General features: G+C 45.4%; 1 protein-coding gene across 6 annotated transcripts; it reads left to right on the top strand.

Moving 5' to 3' along the window:
• The first annotated feature begins 3,274 nt into the window (after nt 1-3,274).
• On the top strand, nt 3,275-26,644 carry GZF1 (GDNF inducible zinc finger protein 1). 6 transcript variants are annotated; one of them, XM_045980689.1, is made up of 9 exons: nt 3,275-3,342; nt 8,976-9,109; nt 12,668-12,751; nt 13,189-13,442; nt 18,821-20,219; nt 21,550-21,644; nt 23,218-23,385; nt 23,961-24,118; nt 24,533-26,644. In XM_045980689.1, the coding sequence occupies exons 5-9, from the start codon at nt 18,844-18,846 to the stop codon at nt 24,779-24,781; spliced, it is 2,046 nt and encodes a 681-aa protein (XP_045836645.1). In that variant the 5' UTR covers nt 3,275-3,342; nt 8,976-9,109; nt 12,668-12,751; nt 13,189-13,442; nt 18,821-18,843; the 3' UTR covers nt 24,782-26,644. The 6 variants fall into 6 exon arrangements, with proteins under 6 accessions (XP_045836645.1, XP_045836640.1, XP_045836642.1 ...); XM_045980684.1 differs by having other exon boundaries at nt 3,276-3,342; nt 24,487-26,644; XM_045980686.1 differs by lacking the exon at nt 12,668-12,751 and having other exon boundaries at nt 3,276-3,342; nt 24,487-26,644.
• The last annotated feature ends 339 nt before the right edge of the window (nt 26,645-26,983 follow it).

Below are 26,983 nucleotides of genomic sequence, written 5' to 3'. Positions count from 1 at the left end.
GGGGGAAGATCAGAGATCAGATGCTGCATTGGTTGACTTAAAAACCAGCCCTGCCTCCTCTGAATTAGCCCTGGCCTAATTCTGGCACCATGTCTCCTTTATAAAAAAGCTGCAGGAGGGGCACCTGGGTGGCTCAGTGGGTTAAAGCCTCTGCCTTCGGCTCGGGTCATGATCCCAGGATCCTGGGATCGAGCCCCACATCGGGCTCTCTGCTCAGCAGGGAGCCTGCTTCCTCCTCTCTCTCTCTCTCTCTCTCTCTCTCTGCCTGCCTCTCTGCCTACTTGTGGTCTCTGTCTGTCAAATAAATAAATAATAATCTTTAAAAAAAAAAAGATGCAGGAAGTTCCTCTGTCCCATCTAGACAGAAGGCTAGGTCTGGGTGAGATGAGGTGCCTACGGTGCAAAATTTAAGGAGGTGCCACTGTCAGAGCCTAAAGGATGCCAATAAATTGAGGAAAATATCTGCCACAGGACAATGATGTTTTCTTAACAATTTAAAGAGAACTTCTTTACCATCTACCAGTTCCTTTACCATAATTTCTATAAATCAGTAAAAGGCTTAGCAAACTGGAAAACTTGTAAAAAGATTCATGCATGCAGATCATAGAAATACAGATGACCTATTAAGATCAGACAAAGCACTCCAACCTCATTTTTTTTATTTTTAATTTTTTAAAAGATTTATTTATTATTTATTTATTTTAGAGAGAGAGAATGAGAGAGAGAGAGAGCCCAAGTGGAAGGTGCAGAGGGAGAAGGAGAATCTCAGGCAGACACCATGCTGACCTTGGAGCCTGACACAGGGCTCAACCTCACAACCCTGAGATCATGACCTGAGCTGAAACCAAGAGTTGGATGGGACACTTTACTGACTGTGCTGCCCAGGCCCCCCTAATCTCACTTTTAAATTACATGTTGCTATAGTGGATGTTGTGGCCATTTCCCTGGAATACCCCTTGTAATAGATTTTTAAGGGACTGGACCCCTGCTCATCTCTGGGTAAACTTCAAATGGGTCTCAAGCAGTCAGAATAATCCTGTTGCCACTGCAAGGTTCAGGGACCTGGGCCAAGCAAACAACTGAGGAGCAGAGGGAAAAAGGAAATTGGGTGCGTGGTGATTTGATGCACCATAGAACTAATCCAACCACAAACCCCATGTGCACCACCTCCAGGTCTTTTGGAAGTCAATTCATCTTTTTTTCTTTTTTTTTTTTTTTTAAAGACTTACTTATTTTAGAGCAAGCCAGACAGCTCAAGTGGGGGGAAAGGCAGAGGGCAAGCTCATGCTCAAAACCAATGAGATTATGACCTGAGCCAAATCCAAGAGTCAGACACTTAACCAACTGAGCCACCTAGGCACCCCTCAACTAATCTTTTTTAACATGTAAGTCAGTGTGATGGGCCACTCAGCAACTTTCAATAAAGTTGTCCAACAGACATGAGTCATCACTCCTTTTCATTCATCATAATGATAATGGACCAAAACATTTTGCTGTACTCCATGTTCGTTAGGGTCCAGGGAAAGGAGCATTCCTGCTCGGTTTTGGGGGATGCTGATTGGTACAGGTTCTTCTGAGGGCAAGTGACATTTCAAACCCACTCTCTTATCCTTGTAGTTCCATTTCTATGTGGCAGTTACCATGGGTTTGAACCACATGGGTCCACTCAAACATGGATTTTTTACATTACAGGACTGTAAATGCATTCTCTCTTATAATTTTCTTAATATTTTTCTTTTCTCTAGCTTATTCTTTTGAAAGAATATAGTATATAATATATATAAACTATGTATTAATCAATTATGTTATCAGTAAGGCTTCTGGACAACAGTAGGCTACTAGTAGTTAGGCTTGGGGGTAGTTAAAAGTTGTATGTGGATTTTTGACTATAGGGGGGTCAGTGCCCCTAACCCCCTGTTGTTCAAGGGTCAACTCTATGAATATTTTGCAGATGGCCATAAACACACACCACATCTTCATACAATATAACTCGCAATAGCAGTCTTTGTGATAATTATGAAAACATCTCAAATGTCCAACACGAAGAGATTCAGCAAATTATAATATTCCCACAGAATGGATTATTGTGCAGCCTTGAAAATAATAAGAGGCAGACCTGTACATGGTATGAATGACATGAAATCTTGGAGATAAAAATGTAAAATCTTTGTAGATTATTAACAATAGTTATCACAGGCAGTGCAATCAACATTCCAAGAAGTATTCGAGGTGTTCTGCACTATTTCCAACCTCATTTTACAGTTGAGAAAATTGATTTTCATGTTTAAAAAAATGAGATTCCTTTTAGGCTTACTCTGTATGTGTGGGCTTTCTGGAAAGATTGGCAAAAACTTAACGATAGCTGTCCTTAGCGTTTGGATTTTAGGGCCTTAATGTAGGGACAAGGCATTTGGTGTATATTCTCTCAGACTCTCCATTTTTATAGTGTGCATGTTTTGCTTTTTCGATTAAAATTTCATTTAAGAATTGGGAGTATGTCTTCGTAGGCAGGTGTAAAGAACACCTGCAGGTATCCACGATGAGAGGCCTCACTGCTCCCCACAGAGCAGCCAACCTGAGGCTGACCTAGCGCAATGAAGTCCCTAGGAAGATGTTTCACTGAAACATACTGGGGTCTCAAAAAAATACACATTTAAAAAATTTAAAAGTCACCAATTAACCCTGTGAGAAGTAACTTAAAGTTCTAATGATCTGCCCAAATCTAAGGGGTCTCAAAAAAATACACATTTAAAAAATTTAAAAGTCACCAATTAACCCTGTGAGAAGTAACTTAAAGTTCTAATGATCTGCCCAAATCTAAGGCGGGTGCTAAAATTCAAACTTTGACTGACCCCCAAGCTGTGTAAATATGCTTCATTCCATCTGGGATAAACCACTTCTTGGTCTTCGGAAGCCTGGGAATACAAACGTTAAGAAAATGACCCACTAGGCGGCGCCGTCGCTCCTTCCCGAGAACCAACACCCTGCCGGGCTCCGGGTCGCCGCGGCCTCGACGCCTGACTGGCTACTCTCAAATCGCTGGTACTCGGGGACCCCTGCAAACCGGCGCCCTTGCCCGAAGCCGCCCTCTGAACCAAGAGCTCCCGCCCCTTAGCGGGACTTCCCGGGTCTCGGGATGGCGCCAACATCATCATCCTGTGACCACCGAGGACGAGCTGGAAGGCGGCCTGACAGCACCCGCGGCGGCGCGCCCCACGTGACCCAGCGCCCTAGCTCCGCCGCCTGCCCTCGGAGGAGCCCTGAAAAGGAGACGGCTCGGCGGGGTGGGGCGGACTTCCCAACAGCCAATGCGCGGTGAGCCGCCGGGCGCTCACTTCAGTGGTGAGCCTGGGAGTCCGTGAGGGGCGTGGCCTGGCCTGCAGGGCGGACTCGGGTGGCGCGGGGTGAGCGGCTGGGCGGTGTCCTGGTGGGCGGGGCCTGATGGGCGGGGCCTGATGGGCGGTCGCGCGCGTCTCCCCAGTATAGAGTTACGTAGGGTTCCCTCTCATCTAGTTTTATAGATTTGTTTTTTGAATCAGATCATTTCTTTTGAGACTAGTGTAATCTTCTCTACTCATTATGATAAAGTGTGCATTTCCCCAAGGTTTTCCAGGTTTACTGGAAGTAACAGCTGACAAAATTCCATTTATAGCATACTTTATAAATGTATACATTGTGTAATAATTACCACTAGTTCCAGTAAATAATTTTAAACGTTACTTCAGTGACTGCATAATAAACCAATGCATAGATATATGTAAATTATTCAGTCCTCTCCTTGTGGGTAAGTACTTTGTTTCTAAACTTTTAGTAATATAAATGCATTCCAGTGAGTGCCTTTACGTGAAAATTGTTCACTCCTTGTATTTCTTAAGGATAGCTAACGGGTAAGGACAGTTCCGTGGATAGATAGATTTTTTTTCCCCCTAACTGACCCTGAGATTGCATTCCCCATGCATACTTGTGCTGCATCAAACGTTGTGTTTAACCTTGGGCAATTTATCTAGATATTGGTCTGTCATTGTTTTTATACTATTTCATTTGTCGGTGAAATCTCTGTTATTTGCACACCTATATGTGAATTCTCTGTGTTCTTTGCTAATTCTGTTTTGGGTTGTTGGTGTTTTTTTTTTCTTATTGATTCCCAAAATTTCTGTAAAGAAACTTGACATAATTTCTACCTTTGAACCTGATTGTCTGGCATTTCTAAAGGGAACTGAATATAAAATTTATGATAATCATATCTGGTTTCTTCACTTGGTCAAGCACTAGAGTTATTATGACACCCAACTGAAGAAGTCTTTCTGGCAGTGAATGCTAACTATCGTACATGGAATACAGAATGCTAGCTGCTCTTGTCCACATATGTTGTTGTTTTAAAGATTATATTTATTTATTTATTTGACAGAGAGAGAGAGAAAGAGAGAGAGAGAGAGAGAACACAACCAGGTGGAGTGGGGGAGAGAGAAGCAAGCTTCCTGCCGAGCAGGGAACCTGATTTGGGGCTCCATCCCAGGACCCTGGGATCATGACCTGAGCTGAAGGCAGATGCTTAATGACTGAGCCACCCAGGCATTCCCACATATGTTGTTTTATGTCCATTTAGACTTCTAGCAGATTCTAAATACTTCTTGTGGTGTTTTAAATACTTACATAAGATTCTTGATAGTAAGATTGCAGTAGTGTTACAGCAAGGTTTTATTTGAAATTGTTCTATAAAAAGTGGTGCATCACCCTTTTTGACATTCTATGTAGAAGCAAAGTTGATTTAAAAGACAGATTAAAATAATGTAAATGTGATGGCTGGATATACTTATCTGAATGTGATGCTCATGATGAGAAGATATAAGCATTTTTAACTCTTAGTGGAACCTGAACTCTTTTCAAAATAAAGTGTCGTTTATCAGTATGTTCCTCATCTCCTGCCATGAATTATCAGATCAGCTTTTCTTGGAGACATTTTATTTGGGCTCAAATCCTGAATACTAAGAACTATTTTTTTAACTATTAAGAGTATTGAGAGTTTTGATAAAACTATTGAGAATATCATGCAGAAAAGATTATATATGTGCAAAAATCTCTTGCTTAAAAATGCATCAGTCCGTTGTTGAGGATATAGAGAAATTAGAAACACAGAATTACCATGTGATCCAACAATACTGCTTCTAAATATATACCTGAAAGAACTGAAAACAGGAATTCAGATACCTGCACACCAGTATTTATAGCAGTATATCACAATAGCAAAAAGATGGAAACAACTCAAGTATCTATCAACAGATAAATGGATAAACAAGACCAGTATATACATACAATTGAATATTATTCACACTTAAAAGATAATGAAATTTGACAGATGTTATGACACGGATGAACTTGTGCTAAGTGAAATAAGCCAGATCCCAAAGGCCACAGTTTGTATACTTCCATTGAGATGAGGTCCCTAGAGTGGTTAGATTCATAGAAACAGAAAGAATGGTGGTCGCCAGTGCGGGGGGAGGCAGACTAGGGAGTTATTGTTAATGGGAACAGAATTTCAGTTTGGAATGCTGAGAAAGTTCTGGAGATGGATGGAGGTGATGGCTATAGCATACTGTGAATGTACTTAATGCCCCAAAGGGCACACTTAAACTGGGTTCAGTTGGTGAAGTTGTTGTTATATATATTTCCTCATAACACAAAAGAAAGATGCAGTCCAGAAGCACTGTAAAAAGATAAACGAAGATCTTCAAGGAGCAGTGCCTTAAAGATAAAAAGTGTTTTTAAAAGGGAAATGACCTTTCCTTCACCTTTAGTGCTTAGAGCTTCCTTCACCTGTTTTTCTCAATGCCTGTGGTGAGCTGGAAGTCATGCAGTTGTTGCTGGCAAAACTGGGACTGTGCTGCCAACACCTTGCTGTTCTCAGTGAGCACAGGAAGAAGCTCACGAGCCTGTGTGAGATGAGCTTAGGACAGCCGAAACCAGCAACTTCCACAGCTCCAATTCCACTCAAAGCCATCAAGCACATCAAACCAAAAACTTCCAACAAACTGCATCTTAGAGATCTTTACAGATTCCTGTATAGAAACTGGGTCCCTCTGTGGGCTCAGCTGTGCTACCAACTAGCATGCTCTGAGAGAATGCATCAGTGGTCTCCACCAGAGAGTCCAGTGGAGAGAGGTCTGGTGTGACTGTCATTGTTGCAAGCCGGGATGGAAGGACGTTTGGAAGTGAGCTGAGGTTAACTTAAAGGAGGAGCGAACTTTGGCCTAGACATATAACTCTCTTAACATTTAAACACTTAAAAATAACCACAAATTAATATCTGCTGAAAGAGATTAGCCTGAGAACTGGTCTTCCTTTTCCTTTAGCAGATGGGCCTCTGGAGGCCTGTGAAGACTCTGAAACTATGTGCAAAATGACCTATGTGTATATGGTTGCTTTTTTTCCAGAAAGGAGATCCATAACTTTCAATTAGATTCTGCCAGAATTGTGCATCAATTTAGAAAAGTGCTCATTACAGATGTACTGTGCGCTGCCACTTAGGCATTCTGCAAATATCATCTGGTTTAGAATCCTGGAAACTCTGATCTGTGATCATAACCTGAATCCCAAGTGACAGGAGCACCGCCGCCGCGTGGAGTAGTCCTCAGTGAAGGTCGAAGCAACCCCTTCTGCCACTGGGGCTCCAGAGAACCTCAACAACCTTCCACGAAGTAGGCGCACTGAATATGTTCCTCTGGTGTTAGGGAAATGAAATGAAGCTGTGTGATAAGTGTTTCTTCCTTCTTGCTCAGTGCATCAGAACTGAATTCAGCCAGGAGAAGCTGGAAATAGTCACCTGAAATCATGTAGTTTTCTCCAGTTTGGCTTCTTTAGGGCATAAGACAATGCCCATTTCCCACATCACCATGTCCAGGACAGCACTGAGAGTCAAGTCTGTCAATTAGACAGACCAGGCATTGGCAAAAGAATGAGGAGGTTATGAGGATAGGAAAGGTTGGGAAGCTGCGTGGCAACTGCTGTGAAATATTCAGGGAACGGATGACACCAAAGGCAGCTGGCAGCCTGGGGGGGCCCTGTGCAAGAGACAAATGAGTGGTCATTCCTTGATTTATTCACTCATTCATTCATTCATTTAGCAAAGACTTAGGTGCCAGGATGCAGAGCTGGCTGCTAGGGTTTCACCATTCTGTGCTCATAAACCCCACAACCTAGTTGGAGGAGGAGGATTGTAATCCAACGACCACAAAATAAGTACTACATCACACTTGTCATGTGTATGACTACTGAGTGGTACTTGGAACCGTGAGCCTATGGAATGGGGGGCTCTGTCACAGTCAGGGCGCTTGGCTTTCCTGGGGAGGAGACAACTGAACAGAGGCTGAAGGGATATGTGGGCATTAAGTGGGGGAAGAGGGAAGATCAGGCCAGGATGTGCAAATGGCCTGTGCTGTGGGGCTGTGCAGCCATTGCCAAACTGGAGCCCTGGCCTCAATGCCCAGGAGCGTAGAGGTGAGAGATGGTGGTGATATGGCCAGAGAAGGGCTGAGTTCCTGGGCTCTTGCACAAACCACACTTCTCAATGTTCACTTTTGGATTTATGCAAACGGAATATGTGGCACTTTTCAGAGGCTATTTAATCACACCCTCTCCAGCTGCCTTTGGATTTTTACTGGAGCTGGGAAGCCTTATGGTCTGGGTAGAGCTTGCACTCTGGAGCTTCTTGGCTCCGTGGATCAATTTCTGGCTCTGGCCCTTCAGATCCTTATCCTCTGTGCCACAGTTCCTTCATTTGCAAAAAGGGCTAAAAATACTACCCCTTCAGAGTTTTGTGAGAATTGAGTAATGCTAGCAATATACTTGGCATTGTGGCTCACCCACTGTGAGCATGCAATGCATTTTGGTCTTATTTTCATTTTTATTAACCTGAGAATTAGGACCAGTTTGTAGGGAGGTTGAGGGGGGGGACCTATGTGTGTAGGAGAAAGGGAAGGTCCTGGGTGTGGTAGGAGCAGGAGCTGTCCTGGATTGCAGGAAGGCCACATCCTTAGCGCACATAGCTAGGGTAAACCCCATCCTGTAGGAACTGAGATAGCATCAGGAAACCCTCCTGAGGAAGGGGAGTGACTGTGGGATCCACTTCCCGGTGAACACCAGGGCTGCGTGTGGGTGGAAGGAGGAGGAGCCAACAGGTGTGGGAGGAGGGCAGAGATGTTCTAGAATGATCAGAGTTCAGCCATATTTTTTTTTAAGCTGGAACAAAGATAGCAGAGACTATACGTAGGTTTGTCCAAATCAGAAGCTAGAAAGTAGGGTGGGGACAGTCGGTGGAATTGCTTTGTCACTATTGGGTGTTCACCGTGCCCAGTAGCTAACCCACTTCCCCGAGGTCACTGACTCCTGTCCACACCCAGTAGGAGCAGGTGTGTGCAGGTGGCTTGAGGAGGGCCCAGAAGAATCTGCCCTGCATTGAGGAGGAGCCTGTGGTCTAGGCAAGCCAAGCCATCATCCCAGGCCACACAGTTTCCAGGCTCACTGACCCCAGGTGCCCTTCCACCAGGGCACACTGCTTTCACAAGGGCAAGTCCTTTTCATGCTGTAATTCACCCCTGAACAAAAAGAGCTACACGACAGTCATTAGCATTGTATTCAATTGCTCCTGTTAAGTTCTGCTTATTAGTTTTTCCTCTCTGATCAGATGGAGAAGCAGCAGCAGCTCATGAGTCGTAAAGCTGCTAACTGGATCCTCTGAGTGTCCTGCTCACTGCTGCAGGCTGAGTAGATCATGGGATCTGTGGGATCGTGGGCTGTGACGCTGCACCTTGCTCACCTGGGGACCCTGGAAGCTGTTCTGGTCCACAAAGTATCTTAGCTGTTTCAAGCAGCTACTTCAGGGACGGTCTCAGAAATGAGACACCAGACATTAACAAATAGATTGCTTTAGATGACATTTGCATTGATGAATTTGCCTCATTTCTGCAATTTATTTACAGGGCACAAACTGAATCAGAAAAATTGCACTGAAAGAGAAGAAGCTGAGAGACCTGAGTGCCAGGGTCTGCTGGAAATCTGTGAAGAAATGAGAGCCAATGGAAGGTTTGGAGGAACATCCCAGAATACCAGCTGTGTGAGTGGCGGGGCCTCAAGGTCTGGGGGCCAGGGATGGGAAAAGTAGATGTTTCCTACCAAGAAAAAACTGTGGCACGCGTGTGGACAGAGCCTTGTCAGCAGGTAGGCAACTAGAGTGGTCAGAGGCAAAGGGCACGGTGGGAGGAGCATGGAAACTAGATGTGCCTTGTGGGCAGATGGAAGGGAGCCCAGCAGGTAGGGGCTGCTACCAAGGTGGTGAGGGAGCTTCTAGGCCTTGATGGGGAGGCCCATGCCGTCATGGCTGCACTCTTCAGACCCCAGGGCCCGCAGTCCTGAACGACTGAATGACTGCAGTTGGGATCAATGTCCTCCAACTGCCTGGAGAGCAGCCTCATCCCAGCGTCCTCTGACAAAGTTGTCAGGAGAGTGTCTTGTCCTCTGGGGACCCAGAAAGAGGAAATCCTCTAGGCTTGTCCTTTCTGTCAGGAAGTGCAGTGTGCCAGGCACAGTGGAAGTCACACTAGGGGAGGCCCTATGAACGTGGGTGCTGCAGAGAGCTGTGCAGGTTCTGTAGTGAGCTGCTTGCAACATTCATGGTAGGGACTTGTGTGTGTGTGTGTGTGTGTGTGTGTGTGTGTGTGTGTGTGAGAGAGAGAGAGAGAGAGAGAGAGAGAGAATCTGTGTTCACCATAAGTTACGGCAGGTTTTGTCAGGGTTTAAACTTCCAACACTTTGACTTACTATCGGAATTGCTTAATGAAGAACCAGCAAAAAAGATAAGATGTTTAAATGGCAGATAGAAACACTTGCTTCATCACCAGAGAGCTGAGACTTATAATTTGATTTTAGAACTTGCAGGTTGGACTCTTATTTTGAACCTTACAGTTGGCAAGTGAATGAATTATCATTTAATGTTGTATTTATAAGAAGTTGAACGTGCACCAGACATTCTTTTGAAGATAATCAAAAATATAAAATACATAAAAATATAAAATCAAATTTTAATAACAACAGTAAGAATTTTTATATTGTAATGTAGATTCACTAAAAAAGAAACCTCTTTCAATTATAAATTTGAATGCAGTGTAATGGACTCATATGAGAAAATGTGACACATATTTCAAGAAGAGGCCATGATTTAATAGGTTTTCTGTCCTGAGAGTGTATCTTAGTGCCAAGAATTTTCAGACAGGGTCAGAAAGTGACAGTTAAATGGGAGGCAGGGGGGCAAGGGGAACCACTCAAGGTCAAGGTGGTTAGAGGATATGGAATGGTGGATTTGCCCTGGTGTTAGTCCATGCTCTCCAGAGAAACAGTAGCTAGATATATTGAGATAAATAAGAGGAGATTCATGACAGGAATTGAGTCATGCAGCTCTGGAGGCCAAGCCCCACACTCTGCTGGCTGCAAGGTGAGAAACAGGAAAACCAGGGAATCATTCAGTCTGAGGTCAGAGACCAATGGTGCACATGCTGGAGTCCAATGGCCCAAGAACTAGGAGCTTTGAGCTCCAAGGGCAGAAGATGGACGTCTTGGCTCGAGAAGAGAGAGAGCTGGCCCTCGCTTTGCCTTTTTGTTCCACTTGGGCCCAATGGATTAGATGATGCTGCCCACATTGGTGAAGGTGGATCTTCTTTATTCAGTCTACGGAACCAAATGCTAATTTTTCCTACCCCTGCAGACATATGCAGAAATACTATTTTACCAGCTATCAGAGCCTCCCTTGGGCCAGTGAAGTTGGAACAAAATTAACTGTCACACATGGGCTAAGACCAGAAACTAGAAAAATTGAGAGGAAGAAAAATCTCAATTCTTGAATGGGGAAATTTGTTTTGCTGTGGAATTCATCCTTTTTCGTTTCCATCAAGAAGGCTGCTACTTGTTCTTCAGCATTTCTGAAGCTGAATTTATGGTTGCCTGTCTCCTTACCTTCATCTGGAGGCCCTCCACATGACTCTTTTCAGATTGCACGCTTCCTTTTATAATCTTAGATAATCTTACTCAATCCTCTCTGGTCTCTGGATAATTCTAAGATCTCTTTGGTTCTGTCATTCTATAGTTTCATTTTATTGTGATTAGATATAAATTTATTTTTATCCATCCTTCCCAAACCTGAGAGTTTCTTTATTTAGTTCTGGAAAATTATCAGCCACTATCTCTTTGACTCTTGCCTCAGTCTTTCTTCCTTCTTCAAGTCCTACTGGGAATATACTAGACTTTATTATTCTTTCCTCCATCTTCCTTAGCCTCTCTTTCTTATCTCCCACCTGTGTCTCCGCTGCATTCTTGGTAATATCCTTAGGTCTGTTTCCAGCCCAGTAATTCTTCAGCTGTGCCAAACCTGCTGCTTACCTCAATGCAGCTTTTGATTTCAGTGAGTATATTTCAACTTTCAGAAGTTTTATTTAGTCCTCTTTCATATCTGCTTGTTCTTTATCTTATTCTCACATATTTAAGTCCTCCTTTTGTTTTAAACAATGTGAACATATTTATGGTGGAATCTGAGAGTCCCAGTAAAGTTTTTACAAGTCCAACCTGCTGTCTGTTCCACCATTGGTATCCACTTGCTCAGGAATCTTGCTCCCTTGTCCATCCCTCCAGAGCAGCTTTGCATTAGCTTCTACGGGTGCTCCTGGAATGTTTCTGGCCAGAGACCAGGCTTTCTGTTAATTTCCAAGCTAACGGGTTCCCAGGTCTCAGGGCAGCATAACTTGAACGACAACTCCATGTGCAGAGGTAGGCCCATAGTTATAAACCTTCAGGGAAGACTTTTATACCCCTAACTCAGGGTAAACTCAACAACTGCTTGATTCTCTGTGCTGATAGATTTTGTTTTCTCTAAACCATTTTTTCATTGAGGGTTGGGTTCTCAGCTTTCTGAGTCCCAGCTTTACGCAAGGTTTCACTGTTCTTACTTTTCAGACTCTGTGTGTGTGTGTGTGTGTGTGTGTGTGTGTGTGTAAATCCAGACTCCTAGCTCTATTATCAAGACCAGACCCACAGCCCCTTCTAGGGCAGTGCAGCTCACTCACCAACAGGCTTCATATTGAGCTCCCTCTTTATTTCTGGACCCCAGAGATTTTCCAGATTTCTTGCAAACTTGGCCATGAATTCAAATGACAGTTGCTATATTTAAGCTACCATTTCTAAGGATTTGTAGCAGGATTGTCAAGTTATTATATAGTTGGCTCTTTTGCTGGAATTTTTCAAATCTTGTTTCTACAGCCTAACTTGGGAAAGATCTTTGGCTCCTGGCAGGGTCAGCAATTCAAGGTGACACATACCATTCCTTTTGCTTCGCTTGCGGGAACAAAGTGGGGTTATAACGTAACTGAAGACACCCTGCTGGTGATCTGAGTGATCCAATAACTACCGTGTGGGAAACAAAAGACCAAGTAGAGAAGTGGCCACACGTCTGCAGTCAACAATGGAGCATGCTCATTGACTGAACACATGTTCCATGGTAGAGAGGAATAAGCATGCCTTCTTTATCTCCTTTTACTTTCTTTTTACTGAAAAATAAGACACAGATACAGAAAACTACATAAAGCAAATATTAAGCTGAGTAACAGACCTACTTGTAACCACCACCCAGGTGAGACAGATGTGCAGCCCCTCCAGCAGCCTGTCCTGTGCCCTCCCCAGAGCCGCTGCTCTACACCCAGGAGGTCTCTGAATGGTATGTGCCATCTTCTTGCCCATCTCTGTAGGTTTTAGGCTCTCCCCCAAGGAACTGCCATGTTTGGACACTAAATACCAAGGAGCTGGCACCACTAACCCACTAAAGCACATTCTTTTAGTGTGTCTAACACCACGGTGATAGGAGATGTTCCCAAGGCCTCCACCTGTCCAGGGGCTCTTAGAGAGGCATGCACTGACAGACTGGGTGAGCTGTTTGCCTCAAATCCTGTGGTTAAGAAGGAGTAATTTTTTTTTTTTTTAATCTAGAACCTACCGGTCTCTCATCAGCCTGTTTCCCCCTTGAGTCTTGATCCCCACACACAGGATGTGAGCTGTGCATTATATCTCATTCCAATGTTTACTTTATTTCTTGTAGTTTCCCAGTTCATGTAAATGAGTGTTTATCCACTGCAGTTACATCTTGTTTTTCTACAGAAAAATACATGAATCCAGACAAGACAAAAACTGCAGCCAGTGTGCTGGGTTGTGGTCCTACTTACCAGCTGACCAGGGGCAAGACAAGATGAAACAGATGTACCTGGAGGAACACAGGGGCAGCATCAGATCCTGGATCAGCAGGAACCAATCACAGGGAATCTGCTGGCTGTGAAGAGGAGGGAACAAATTCATTTAATGCAAATTTGAAGAAGAGAGAAAAGATAAAAATGATGATGGAGAAGAACATGGAGGTCAGTTCATCTTCAGAATGCTCTTTAGGACATATATTTCCCACACTGTATGTAAAACTTCCTCTGAGCAAACTAAATTTGCATTGTTCTTTCTGTAGACAAAGCTTTATGGCCTTTTTCTCTTTGGCTACCAGGAATCTCAGAGCCACATGTGCAGCCTGTTCTGGACACTGTAGGTGCTCTGGGCACCATCTCTGCACTTTTGTTTTTCCTGTTCTCTCTACTTTACATTTAGAAGTGTTTCCTGAGCTTAAAATCAGCAGAAGAAACCCAAGAGAAAAGACTGGCAGATCAGCAAGAATTTTAAAACCTCTCCATGATAAAGGAAAACTCTACACTAACTGAGACAGTGTGGTACTGAGGACAGTCCTGTGGATCAAATGAACAGAGTCCAGAAGTAAATGGTGGCATTCACAGTCAAATGATTCTCGACAGGAAGGACAGACAGTTTAATGGGGGAAGAATGGCCTTTCCAACAAATGTTGGAACAGCTGGATAATCTCCTGCAATTAGAATTAAGCAGGACCCCTACCTCATATGTATACAGAAGTTAACTCAGAATGTATCAAATTTAAATGTAAGAGCTAAAACTTTTAGAAGAAAGCAGGGATAAATCATCATGACCTTGGATTAGGCAACAGTTTCCAAAAGCAAGAAAGAAAAAAATAGACTGGAGTCCCTCAGAGTTAAAAACCCCTGTGCTTCAAGATACCATCCAGAAAGTAAAAATAGATACTTACAAAATATATCTGATAAGTGACTTTCATCTAGAATATAAAAGGAACTCTTATAACTTAGTAATAAAAAGAAAAATAACTAAAAAAATAGAGGATATGAATGAATAAAAATTTCTCCAAAGGAGATACACAAATGGCCAAAAAGCACTGCAGATTTAAGTGAGGATGCAAATCATCTTTTAGCAATGTAAAACAAAATAATAAAATAAAAAAAATTATTCTGGATCTGGGGCCACAAGTGAAAATTGTGTTCATACCAATTTCCTGGAATCATGGATTACAAATGGGAGTGTGCCTAAGCAAAGATGCCTCTCTTTCACTCTTCAAATACTTCAAATACTCTTCAAATACTGACTTAGTACCTACTATGTGTGGGAAGCTGGCTCCTGTTGAGATAAAATTGAAAATAAAATCTTCTCCCCAAATCTCTATAAAGGTAGTAAAGAAAACACTTGTATTACTGAATATGCCTTAAACCAGAATGTAACATGCATGACAGGCAATTGACAAAGAAATCTCAATCTTGTCATGTTAGCTGACTAGGTACAATCTGTCTCAATGTAAACAGTAATAACTAGTGCTCCAGTAAGAGGACTAGACACTACTACTGATCACACATAGTTCATGCTCTCTACCTGGTGAGTGGGATGACTATCTAGGTCATCTACTTGGTTTATCCAGAGTAAAAACACACTTCTCATACCTTTATGACAGGAGTTAGTTGTGCAACTTTGGAACAAGGCGCCCATTAAAGTTAGTCTCCTAGGAAACCGGGAGATTGGGCGCTTCTCACTGGATGCTTACCCTGCGAACAGATGGCTCCGGGAGCCCTTGAACAAAGCTGTTCTAGGTTCTGGATCATAAAGCTGACTCAGGGTCTAGCTAGTCTTCATAAGGAATTAGGTACATCTCACAGAGAGAATACTTATAATTATCACTTTTCTAAACTACATGTTCAAAAAGGAGAGGGAAATATTTGCAAGAGAAAGTTAAGCGTCTTATTTTTAATCTGCGTTTTATAGTCCTACAAGTTACTGACACACTCTGAGGGTAAGACGCCGCCCAGGGCAAGGCTGGCCACAGTGAGCAACAGGATCTCGAAAATCTTTAGCCACTGGCTTGCAGCGGAAAGTCAGGCCGGATTAACGGAGAACTAGAAATTTAATTTAAGTAAGGCAAGTCCTCCAGAGCGGGATTTTGATTAAGAGTGCACAAGGATGCATGGAAGCAGCAAGGTTTCGGGCTGAAGGATTCAAAGACGGAGCATGGATTCTTTCCACCGAAGGGTGGCTGGGTCTTTGGGAAGCTCCACAATGACCACTCAAACCACGTGCGCGGCTGCAGACTCCCGGGACACTACACGGTGCGCTGAAGCAAGTCGAGAGGTGGGGTCTCGTTGCTCTTGGGCCGGGACCAACTCTGGCGGCGATCCTGCGGGAAGAATGCCCGCAGAGCACCCCGCCCCTAGCCAACCCCATCCTGCAGCACGTGGAAGCGCTTTGTCCGCCACCGGCCAGTCCCAGGACGCAGGCGGAACGCCAGCTCATTCCCGGTGCCGGCCGGCGTCGTAGATCCTCCCCTTCTTCGAGTGGCGGACAACGCACCGGACTACGTGTAGCACCCGGACTACAAGTGCCGCCCGCAGGCAACCGAAAACTGGCCCGAAAGTGACCACGCACCCCTCCCCCACTCACGTGACCTTCTGGGGCCGGCCCGGCTCCGCCCCCGCCGCGCCAAGAACAGCCGCGGAACGGCCTTCGCTGTCTTCTGCGCAGGCGCAAACCTTGACTCGCGACTGGTGACGCAATCCACCGTGGACTTGGGCTCCAACCATCTATCGAATCATGTAACTCTGCCTGAACGGCCTCCGCAGTCGGACGTGCGCGCGCAGCCCCCACCCCTAGACACGGGAGGGGGCGGGGCCGTCTGGGGGTGGAGCGGGCCCGCGGCAGCCAATCGGCGGCTCCCGCGCTGTTGTCCCGCCCCGCCCAGCCAGCCGTCGGTCCCCGGGGGCCCGGTCCGGTGGACGCGCGGTAGCTGCGGCGGCGGCAACGCCGGCTGAAGGTGAGTGTGCGGCCCACGGGCCGTCGGGACTGCTCGCCCCAGCCGCTGCTTCCCGACTTGTCCGGGCTTGGCGAGTGGGCCGGCTGCGCGTGCCTTCCCGGAGAAGCGGCGGACCTCGGGGGCGCAGGAGCCTCGGGCGGCCCGGGGTCGGGGTTCAGGCCCGATCTCGCGGGCGCCCTGGATGCCCGCGGCCCAGCAGGCACCGGATCGGTTTGCAGAGGGAGCGTGTGTCCCTTGGAGGTTTGCGGGTCGGAGGGGCCGAGGGGGCGGGGGCGTGCGCCATCCAAGCGAGAAGCCGACCGGACGCGGCCGGGAGGGAGCGCCGCACCCTCCTTAGTGCGGAGGAGCCGCGGAGAACGGCCGGCGGGAGGGAGATGCTCGGGGACAGAGGTGCGGCCAGGCGCCAGCCAATTACAGTGGGAGATGCAGCTGTCACCCAGGCCCGAGGATTCCTGTCGCCATGATCAACGTCTTACCTTCCTGTGCTCAGACGGGATGGGAAATCGTACTCAGCAACCACTTTATTGATTGACTCAGAAATCGCTGTCCGCCGCCGGTAGGTTCGCACGTCTGCTTGAGGGCCGGGTTGGCAGAGGTTTGAAGCAGTGGAGGGCTACTGGTGAGGATGGGCATCGGATTGAGAGAGCCCTCTGCAGCCATTTCTCCGGCGCTGGGGCTGAAATCAGTGATGGTCCTTGGCCTAGTGTACCGCCCCTTCCCTGCCTTACCTATTTGGGCTTGGTGGGCGTTTTCAGTTGACTGTGGAGAGTCTTCAGGTGACTGTTCAGGCCTCCTGGATGTTCTAGTTACGAATGAATTCTCAGAGGGCAGTCTTTTTCATGTTTTGGGGTGGCTGATGGTTGTAGGAAGCCAGCTGTAGCCCCAGGTCCTGGAAACAGTATTGCTGGTAGGACTGGAGAACTGGGTAGAGGTGAGGATGGTTTTCCAGGGAAGATGAAGACAAATTCTGCCCTAGACATGTTGAGTCTGAGGCAACATCTAAGATCTGGCTGAAGGGGGATAGAAGGAGGATGGGAACTTTGGACAGGGGTGGAGATTTAGGAGCCAAAACATACTGTAGATTCTACAAATGAAGATGGATTCTAGAGCATAGGGTTGGGGTGCATCTTGAGAAAGCACATAGGGAGTCTGAGGAAAGAGTAGCTCCAGTAAAGAAGTAACCTATGCTGGTGTAGGGGGCCACGGAAGCCAGGAGAAGGAGACCTTGGAGTAGGGAGTGAAATTTGCAGTTTCCTGTCGGAAAGATCTAGGGAGGAAAAGCAGCTCTTTGCATTTGGCGCTGCTTAGGTGAGGGGTATGCTGAGCAGTTTCAGTGTGAGTCTGGAGTCCCTGGCTCAAGCCCCAGTCTAACCACTTAATCTTGTCAGTTCCTCTTCTGTGAAATGGGGAAGGTAGTAGCGATAATAGCAACTAGGCCTCGTGTATGGGAAGCCAGTAGCAAGTAGCTTACAAGCCTCAGGTGAAGCTGTAAGCACTTGACATGTTTGTACTCACTGGAGCCTCATGGGCTCTGCCATCTTTCTACAGAGGAGCAGACTGTGGTTCAGAGAAATTAAATTACTTGTTCAAGGCAGCATAGCTCGTGAAGTTAATCTCATAGAGTAACAATAATTCATATGTGGTGTCTAGGGGTGCTGGAAGTGGCCATGGATTATGGACTTGTTTTTTTAAATCAAGTTTTCCTTGTGGAAAGTAGTTACAGTTGGTTGTTTTCTTAAGATTTTATTAATTTGTCAGAGAGAGAGAGAGAGAGCATGCGCCTGTGTACAAGCAGGGGGAGCAGTAGGCAGAGGGAGAAGAAGGCTCCCCACTGTGAGAGAAGTGGGATGCAGGGCTTGATCCCAGGACTCTGGGATCATGACCTGAGTTGAAGGCAGTCATTTAACCAACTGAGCCACCCAGGCTCCCAAGTTGGTTGTTTTCTTTCTTATTTTTATTTTATTTTATTTTTATTTCTTTATGAGAGAGAGAGAGAGAGCACCAGCACGGGAAGGGGCAGAGGGAGAGGGATAAGCAGACTCCAATGTGGGACTCCATCCCAGGACACTGAGATCATGACCCCAGCCAAAGACAGTCAACCAGCTGAGCCACCCAGTCTCCCCAAGTCGGTTGTTTTCAAAGACAGACATAATCCTCTAAGGTTTGGTGGCCATGTGTTTTAATTATTTGATTTCCTGGTCAAAGAGCTAGACATTATTGTTGTTGTAAATTCTATTATGGTTTTGAGGTGTGTCTATAAGCAAGTGAAAATGATCTAGATAAGCAGATTACTGCTGTAATATATTTCATTAAGTATAACTTTGGTTAATTATGTTTATCATTGGGAGAAATCATAGTAATTTGTTTTTTTGTGTGTGCAAATACTACCTTAGGATACATTAGGACTTCACTTTAGAACTCACTAAGAAGTAGTGTGATTTATCTCTTTAGATGAGGAAAGCTAGGTTTTGGTTGTTAATCAGTTGATATCCTTTAGAGAACTGAAATAATCCTAATTTTTAATCCTTTTACTTTGGTGTTTTCTCAGGCATGAATAATTCTTGTTTCTGTTTTTAGAGCTGTTATTCAAAAGAAGAAACATGGAAAGTGGTGCAGTTCTGCTGGAATCCAAATCCTCACCATTCAACCTTCTGCATGAAATGCATCAACTACGCCTTCTTGGTCACCTGTGTGATGTGACTGTCAGTGTGGAGTACCAGGGCGTCCGTGAAGAGTTCATGGCTCATAAGGCGGTATTGGCAGCCACCAGCAAATTCTTTAAGGAGATGTTCCTTAATGAGAAGACAGTGGATGGTACGAGGACTAACGTCTATCTAAATGAAGTACAAGTTGTTGACTTTGCCTCATTTCTCGAGTTTGTGTACACTGCAAAGGTACAGGTGGAAGAAGATCGGGTGCAGCGAATGCTGGAAATGGCTGAGAAACTAAAATGTCTGGACTTATCGGAGACTTGTTTTCAGTTGAAGAAACAGATGTTAGAATCTGTACTTCTGGAGTTGCAGAACTTCTCTGAGTCTCAGGAGGCAGAAGGGAGCAGTGGCTCCCAAGCTGCTGTTGCTCCTGACCCCAGGGCAAGTTCCCCCGGGGACAGTCCTCTCACTAATGGCCTTGGGGATTCCTCAGATCCCCTAGTAGAGACAATCAGCAATGGCGTGTTGTCAGATATGCCCCTGAAGAAGTCCAAGGAGAAACCTGACAAGAAAAAAGATGCAATCAAACCTCCCTACCCCAAAATCAGAAGGGCCAGTGGAAGGCTGGCTGGAAGAAAGGTGTTTGTGGAAATCCCTAAAAAGAAATACACAAGAAGGCTGCGAGAGCAGCAGAAAAGTGCCGAGGACGACATGGGGGACTGCTGCAGCCCCCAGGACCCCAACCCAGCGGCCATGGGAGCAGAGGTGGAGCCCGTTACAAAGCGTGAGGAGGGCGGAGTGGGAGTGGAGGTGGCCCAGGAACTGCCAAAAGCAGGCAGCAGGAAGGATGCAGGCCGCGTGGAGGAGGATGACGACGAGGAGGAGGAGGGCGAGAAGAGGAAGAGCAATTTCAAGTGCACTATCTGTGAAAAAGCCTTTCTGTATGAGAAGAGCTTCCTGAAACACATCCGGCATCACCACGGGGTGGCCACTGAGGTGGTTCATCGCTGCGACACGTGCGGCCAGACCTTTGCCAACCGCTGCAACCTCAAGAGCCACCAGCGCCACGTGCACAGCAGCGAGCGCCACTTCCCGTGCGAGCTGTGCGGCAAGAAGTTCAAGCGGAAGAAGGACGTCAAGCGGCACGTGGTGCAGGTGCATGAGGGTGGCGGCGAGCGGCACCAGTGCCAGCAGTGTGGCAAGGGCCTGAGCTCCAAGACGGCGCTGCGGCTGCACGAGCGGACGCACACGGGCCACAAGCCATATGGCTGCACCGAGTGCGAGGCCAAGTTCTCGCAGCCCTCGGCACTGAAGACCCACATGAGGTAGGGCCGGGGCCGCTGGCCAGAGCCACTGTGAGGGTGCTCTTTGCCTGCCATGTGGCCCGTTTGTGTTCTGGGAATGGGGTTGGGGAGAGGTCGAGGTCGTTCTAGGGTTTGACCAGTGTGGCTATGTCTGCAGACGTTCCACTTCTTAATTTGTGGCCTCTAGAAATTGGGGGTCTGCTTTGGGACGTCTGTGAATTCTCTTCCTTGGTGGAGGTGTCTCTTCTTTATTCAGCCTTCCTACAGGCCCCGGGCTGATGGCTATCCCCCTCACCCTGTGCCCAGTGCCAGCGCAGAAGCCTGGACATGGAACCCAGGCCCTGCCAGTCTTGTCGCACGGCCACTGCAGGCCAGGCTTTCCCAATCCCAGAATAGCCTCTGGAGCTTACGGTGCCCGCCATGCTTATACTTGAGGGCCAGTTGGGCTAATGACCTTCATTGCTCTTTTCCTGACTCTTCATTTAGAACTTGGGCCTGTGACCAGCTGGTCCCACGGTCCCATTGAAGATCTCAGTGAGAGGACTCTTAGGGCTTTAGGACCCTCCTCTGGTTGTAGGTGTTCGTTCTCAGCACTTGGAAAGTGCCACTGGTTAGTCTAACCTTCAGAATGAGGACAGTGTTATCTGTTCATAATTTTTGACCTGTAGGTGGAGTATACTGGATTTTAAATAGGTTTCCTTCCAGTACTGACTGTTTATGCTTGAAATCCAGAGAATCAGTTTCTCCTCTTTTCTAGACCTGCCGTCGTCAGGCTGGGGCGTCTTTGGGGTGGTAGCCTGGTGTTCATTATCTTTTTACTCTGTGATCAGTTAAAACCTTGACGTAGGAAGTGCGCAGTGAGTCGTGGTTGATGGCTGCTTCATACTAGTTGTGAAACTCAAATGCTGATGCACATTCCTCAGAAACCAGCTTTTTTCAGCATTTTGAGAACCGTTCTTTCTGGACTGCTCATGTCATCTTAGGAATCGTCGGTAATGGTTTTGATCACATGGTGCTTGGTCAGCCGTAATCCCCAAGGTGTCTGTGGTCGATTACTCTGATGAGGAAGCTTTGCAAATACTGCATGGTACTATTCAGTGGTGAAGAGAGGGAGCAAAGGCGAGTGTCTGCTGGCCTGGGCCCTGCAGCGTCCCCCGGGGAAGCACGGCAGCCAGCTGGCCTCCAGCAGAAACGAACTTGGGGATGGAGGTCATGGGCCTGTGTACTTCCCCTTCAGCCGTTCTCATTCCGTCTCTTGGAATAACCGTCTTTGCAGGCTAGAGTGGAAATTGTATTGCAAAGTGAGCTTTGAGATACATCCTAAGTTATCATCTGAATGTTGTACTTTCAGAATTCATACAGGGGAAAAACCTTTTGTCTGTGATGAATGTGGTGCAAGATTCACTCAGAACCACATGCTGATTTATCATAAAAGGTGTCACACAGGTAAATACTCAATGCTGTTGTGATTGAATGTCTTTCTAGCTGTAGAAGAAACTGCCATTTAATTTAGAAGTTGGCATCTATTGAAGTGGTGCAGGCTAAGGCCATGATATAGCTTTTCCATCTCGAAAGTGAGCAAAAACAAATAACTCAAATATGCCCATGGCTCTCTGGTGCTGGCGTGCTCGTGGTGGCAGCCGTGCACAAGGTGCAGTAGGAGTCTGGCACGTGAGTCTTACATATCAAGAAGTATGAAACAGTTCCTACTGTTCTGGCCCCAAATTCCATTTCCAGGAATCTGTCTTAAAGCAATTATTTAAAATATGGGAAAAGCTATATGCTCTCATCCCCCTTCTTGCTCTCCCTAATAACAGAGCATTGGAAACAGCCTAATGGTCCAACCACAAGGAAGTGGTTCAGTAAACTGGTAAATCCGTCCCTTCTCGGCACCTGATGGGGCTACTCCCAGGGCTATGAACGTTATGAAAAACACCTGTGCTTGGATATGGATTGGAAAATGTACAGTTGTGCACACAGCTAATTCCAGTTACATTGAAAACCTGCACATAAAAGACTAGATGAAAATAAATTGCTATATAATGTATTAGGTGGTGGGATTATCTCATTTTTATTTTTCAAATTTTTGTGATGTAATTTTATTATGTGAGGGAGAAAATTCAAGTTGACTCTATTCAAATTGAGCACAGCCATCCTGAGGTTCAGAACCTTGTTGTATAGGATGCAGAATCTGTCGTACACTGCTGTTATCATACTGATCCAGTTCTTTCTTGCTTGCATTTAAAAATTTTTATCTCTAAAGACTGCCATATGAGCCTCAAATTCAAATGTAGGCAAGGCAGAGCTGAGGCATTTAATGATGGGAATTACTGACAGCCCTGAATAAGAATTGGCGCCTAATGGAAGATTGAGGATGGAGGTGAGGTCAGGTCACACTGAAGCATTAAGTGAGAACTGGTCAGTTGATGAAAATATTAATGTGTTCAGGGTCTGTTAAAGCCAGTATTTTTATTTTGATGTTTGTAAAGTCAGGGGCACACCTGATAAACAGATGAGTCTGATTTGTGGGATTAAAAGACTGAAACTATGCAACATGAAGTGGAAACGTTTTTCTCCTGCCCAGGAGAAACCAGCCCAGGATGGTTGGCGTTGCTGCCCCAGAACAGTGATGCATACGTGTCCATGTAAACTTCCTCTCCTTTCAGGGGACACTTTGGTCTTGATAAAGTGCCACACCAGTGCTGCTTGGAAAAATCCAACAATTCCCCCAAACAAGTTGTAATATTAATTTCTTGTTTGGAATGACTAAGTTTACAAAATGTGGGCTGACTGATGATCTAATTCTAGGCTAGTGGAACCCTTCTTAGGATTCCCAAGGATATTTCACCTGAATTTGCAGGAAGTAGCAGGCATCCTACACAGATAGATGTTTTAGGACAGTTTCAATGTGAAGATGTCACGTGCTATGACTTCATATGTGTTCTAGAGTGTGGGCCAACTCCTGGAGGGTTCTGGTGCCTGTAGCATTTCTAACTTTCTGTCTCACCTTTTCATGTAGGTGAAAGACCTTTCATGTGTGAAACATGTGGCAAGAGTTTTGCTTCTAAGGAGTATTTAAAACATCACAATAGAATCCATACTGGATCCAAACCCTTTAAATGTGAAGTTTGTTTCAGGACTTTTGCCCAGCGGAATTCACTCTACCAGCACATTAAAGTCCATACAGGTATGGCTGGCATGTCTCTAGGGAAGGGAGTTCCTTCCCTAGTGTGGCAAGGATAATGTTCCAAAAGTTTTATGTTTACTAGAAAACGATTTAGAATTTAGCATTGTTTTGTGTGTCATATGGCATTTTTAAATTTCTGAGTTTCTAGTTTCTGGCTCTCACAAACTGGAAAGGTAGGAGTGTTTGGATGTAGATGTGGATATGTGGACATTTTAACATTTTGAGATTAGAATGCAGGGTAATGGTCTAGATATATTAGTGTACACACACACAAATTCAGTTTTATGAGACTTGGAATTTTATATTCCATTACTGTGGAAAACAGGTGAAGTTCTGTAGATCTAGTACCCGCTTTTGGCTTTGGCCCTTATGGTAAACCCCCAGAAGTTTAGCATAAACTCCTTATATCACAGGAATAGATTTGTACCTGTCAGTCGACTCTTGAGTCGTTCCCTGCATAGCCTTCCAACTGCTGCTTTCCAGTGGTCTCCTAGCAGCATGATTCCAGAGCATACAGAACTCAACACAGTAGGCTGGAGAGATCAACCACTGACTTTCTTCTCTTCCCATCTCAGGGGAACGTCCTTATTGCTGTGACCAGTGTGGGAAGCAGTTCACCCAGCTCAACGCTCTCCAGCGTCACCATCGCATCCACACGGGGGAGAAGCCATTCATGTGTAACGCGTGCGGGCGGACATTCACCGACAAGTCCACCCTCCGGCGGCACACCTCGGTAAGCAGCAGCGCAGTTTCTGCACGACAAATCGCTGGTCCCAGGTGCACGTAACTCTAGACAGAAATGCCGGCCGTCATTCCATCGGGTGGTCGTAGAAGACGACAGTGGGCCCTTCCTTTTCAGGTTTTCTCTGCAGGGAGCACATTCACAGTGTGAATGAAGAACCGAGTCTCGGGTCCCCAAGAGCACAGTCTATGACACGTGCTTCTTAACACTGACAGTGGTGGTAGAGAAATAGTTGGCCATTAGTGGAAGGGTATTTTGCCATGGTGGAAACTAAATTGAAGTTGAAAAGAGACCATTGTTGTAAAAGATGTACTTGTTCAGAGACTCGTTGTGACTTCTGTTTTGTGTTTGATTTGTAGATACATGATAAGAATACTCCATGGAAGTCTTTCCTTGTTATTGTAGATGGCTCACCCAAGAATGATGACACGCACAAGACTGAGCAGCCGGATGAAGAATATACGTCATCCAAACTTTCGGATAAATTGCTGTCTTTTGCAGAAAATGGCCATTTTCACAACCTCGCCACAGTCCAAGGCAGCGTACCCACGGTGCATGAGAACAGTTCTGCAGACACAGCCTGCAAGTCGGACGATTGCGTGGTGTCTCAGGACACACTGCTGGCCACCACCATCAGTGAGCTCAGTGAGCTGACTCCACAGGCAGATACCATGCCAACACAGCTTCACTCGCTGACCAACATGGAATGAGAGCTTTGGTGCCTGCCAGGCAGGTCCTACGCTGCGTCTCCACATGTGTGATTGCTGTATGCAGGTTCACGTCAGGGGCTAAGACGAAGAACTGTCTGCGGGCAGAGTGGGCAAGAATACCTTCTGCACATTTTCCTGAATCTCTGCTAACTTGCACGTGTTTATCAAAGCATTTTTAGAGCTTCCCCTTAAAAAATCCCAGTCTGCATGATATCAGCTATGCTCGATCGACAAAGCAGTTAACATGACCTCACTGGATCCTGGTGCAGGTCGTATGCATAATGCTTGTCCCGATGTGTAGGAAGTTTGGACAACTATGGAACTGTAGAATACAGAGCCCTGGCCCAGCTCATGAACTTAATGTTAGTGATCTCCCTGGTCTCCCAGCCTGCCTTACCCCTCTGTGTGGGTTTAGTTCCCTGATAATTTTAAGCTATTTTTCTACCAAGCTGAAATAAAACTGGGACCATGTATTTTCAGCTCTTTGCTGTTGAACTGAAGCAAGTCGATTTGCTCGGGAACCCTTGAGTTGGGACTGAAGAAATGGATGGTTGCATTCATTCTCTTCCACCTCCTGTCTGTAGGCACTAAAAAAGGAATGACAAATTGAACACTTGAAAAATGGCTTTCTGTAATCTGTACTCACAGCACATTCGCAGCTAGGAAGTTGGCCATAGAGTAACTGCTGAAATGAAGTGTGGCTGTTGGGTTTCATTCCTAAAGTCTGATTAGGTAAAAGCTGTCCTACCAAAGATTCTAGCAGCAAATGGTGTAGTGTTCTTGCGTAAGTGTAAAAAGTGAAGTAAGAGGCTTTAGAACACTTGAACTTGGAGTCCTTTTATTCACAAGTAGCAATGAAGTGATCTGGCAAATTAGAACACAGAGTGTTAGTATTTTTGGCTAGGTTTTCCTGACTTAACTCTGTGACTTTCAGAAATGCAGAATTTCTCTTTTATGTATCAAGAGCTTGAAACAGGCAAGTAGTTCCCTCACATTTCTTTCCTTGGGAACATGTGAGCACATAAGCAGAAGGGACCAAAGCCTTGGAACTTATCTTTGATTATGCCTTAAGAGTGGATTGTGAAGAACCAGGAACTTTGCCTTCAGTGCTCCTGTGGCTGGCTCATGCTGGCCTTCTGCTTAAAATGAATTTGCAGTGAAGTTAATTATTTGCTAAGCCTGATTCTTGGTTCCAGTGGCTTGGGTGTGTGGCCGCATGCTAAGTGCTTTGACTCACATGTAACCCTAAGCATAATAATTTAAAGAGAGAACCCGAAGAATTTTTTTGTTCACTAGTTGTTTTCCTTATGTTTTAATTTATTAAACTTGCTGTGAAAACATGTTCACTTTCTAAGAGAAAGGTACTTTATCCTAAGTTCCAGGATGAAGATACAGCTGTACCATGCCAGAGACTAATGTGGGAAGACTCTCCCTAAATGCTTATTTTGTTTTAACTTGTAACATGTTAAGTAAATACTAAAACCACTCTAAGATGTTTTAGGTGCTGATAACATGTTTCACACTTGCTCTTGAAGAAGGCAGTACTGAATTTTCAGTGATGACAGTGTATCCTGGTTGTGTTTACAGAACAGCAACAGTAAAACTGTCACACAAGCATTTTACTTTTGGTAAGAATGAGCCTGCCCAGCTGATGTACTGTTTCATGAAATAAAGTCATCTTAATGGAAGGAATTTAAATAATAGATTATTTTGTTACCTACTGGAAGAATTTTTGTCTTGAATTTGTTTCTTTAGAATTCTACAAAAAAATTGTTTAATGTGTTAATAAATGTTTGCTTTCTAAAAAGTTTTGAAAATCTAAAGTTTATGTCCACTGTTAGAATCTAGGCTCTGTAGAAATAAGATTCTTAACTGGAACAGGTATAATTCTCTTCCATTTCATGGGCAATGAAATGTAAAATCAGGGTCCGTAGTCCTAGGATTGTCTATGTAACTGGACTACATATTGACTCCAGACGTGAAAGCCTGGTGGTGAGGGATGGCTTACCATCTGTGCAGTTGGTGCTGGGGCAGTACAGAGAGGCCTTTTCAGTGTGATGTGACAGGCTCCATCACAGCTGTGTCTCCAACTAGACCCATTTCTGTCCTTACCAGGAAAGTAAGGCTGCACCTGAGAGCAGAGAAA

The sequence above is a fragment of the Meles meles genome, chromosome 16, assembly GCF_922984935.1.
Source record: "Meles meles chromosome 16, mMelMel3.1 paternal haplotype, whole genome shotgun sequence".
Classification (NCBI taxonomy): domain Eukaryota; kingdom Metazoa; phylum Chordata; class Mammalia; order Carnivora; family Mustelidae; genus Meles; species Meles meles.
This window is presented reverse-complemented; position numbering and strand designations above follow the sequence as displayed.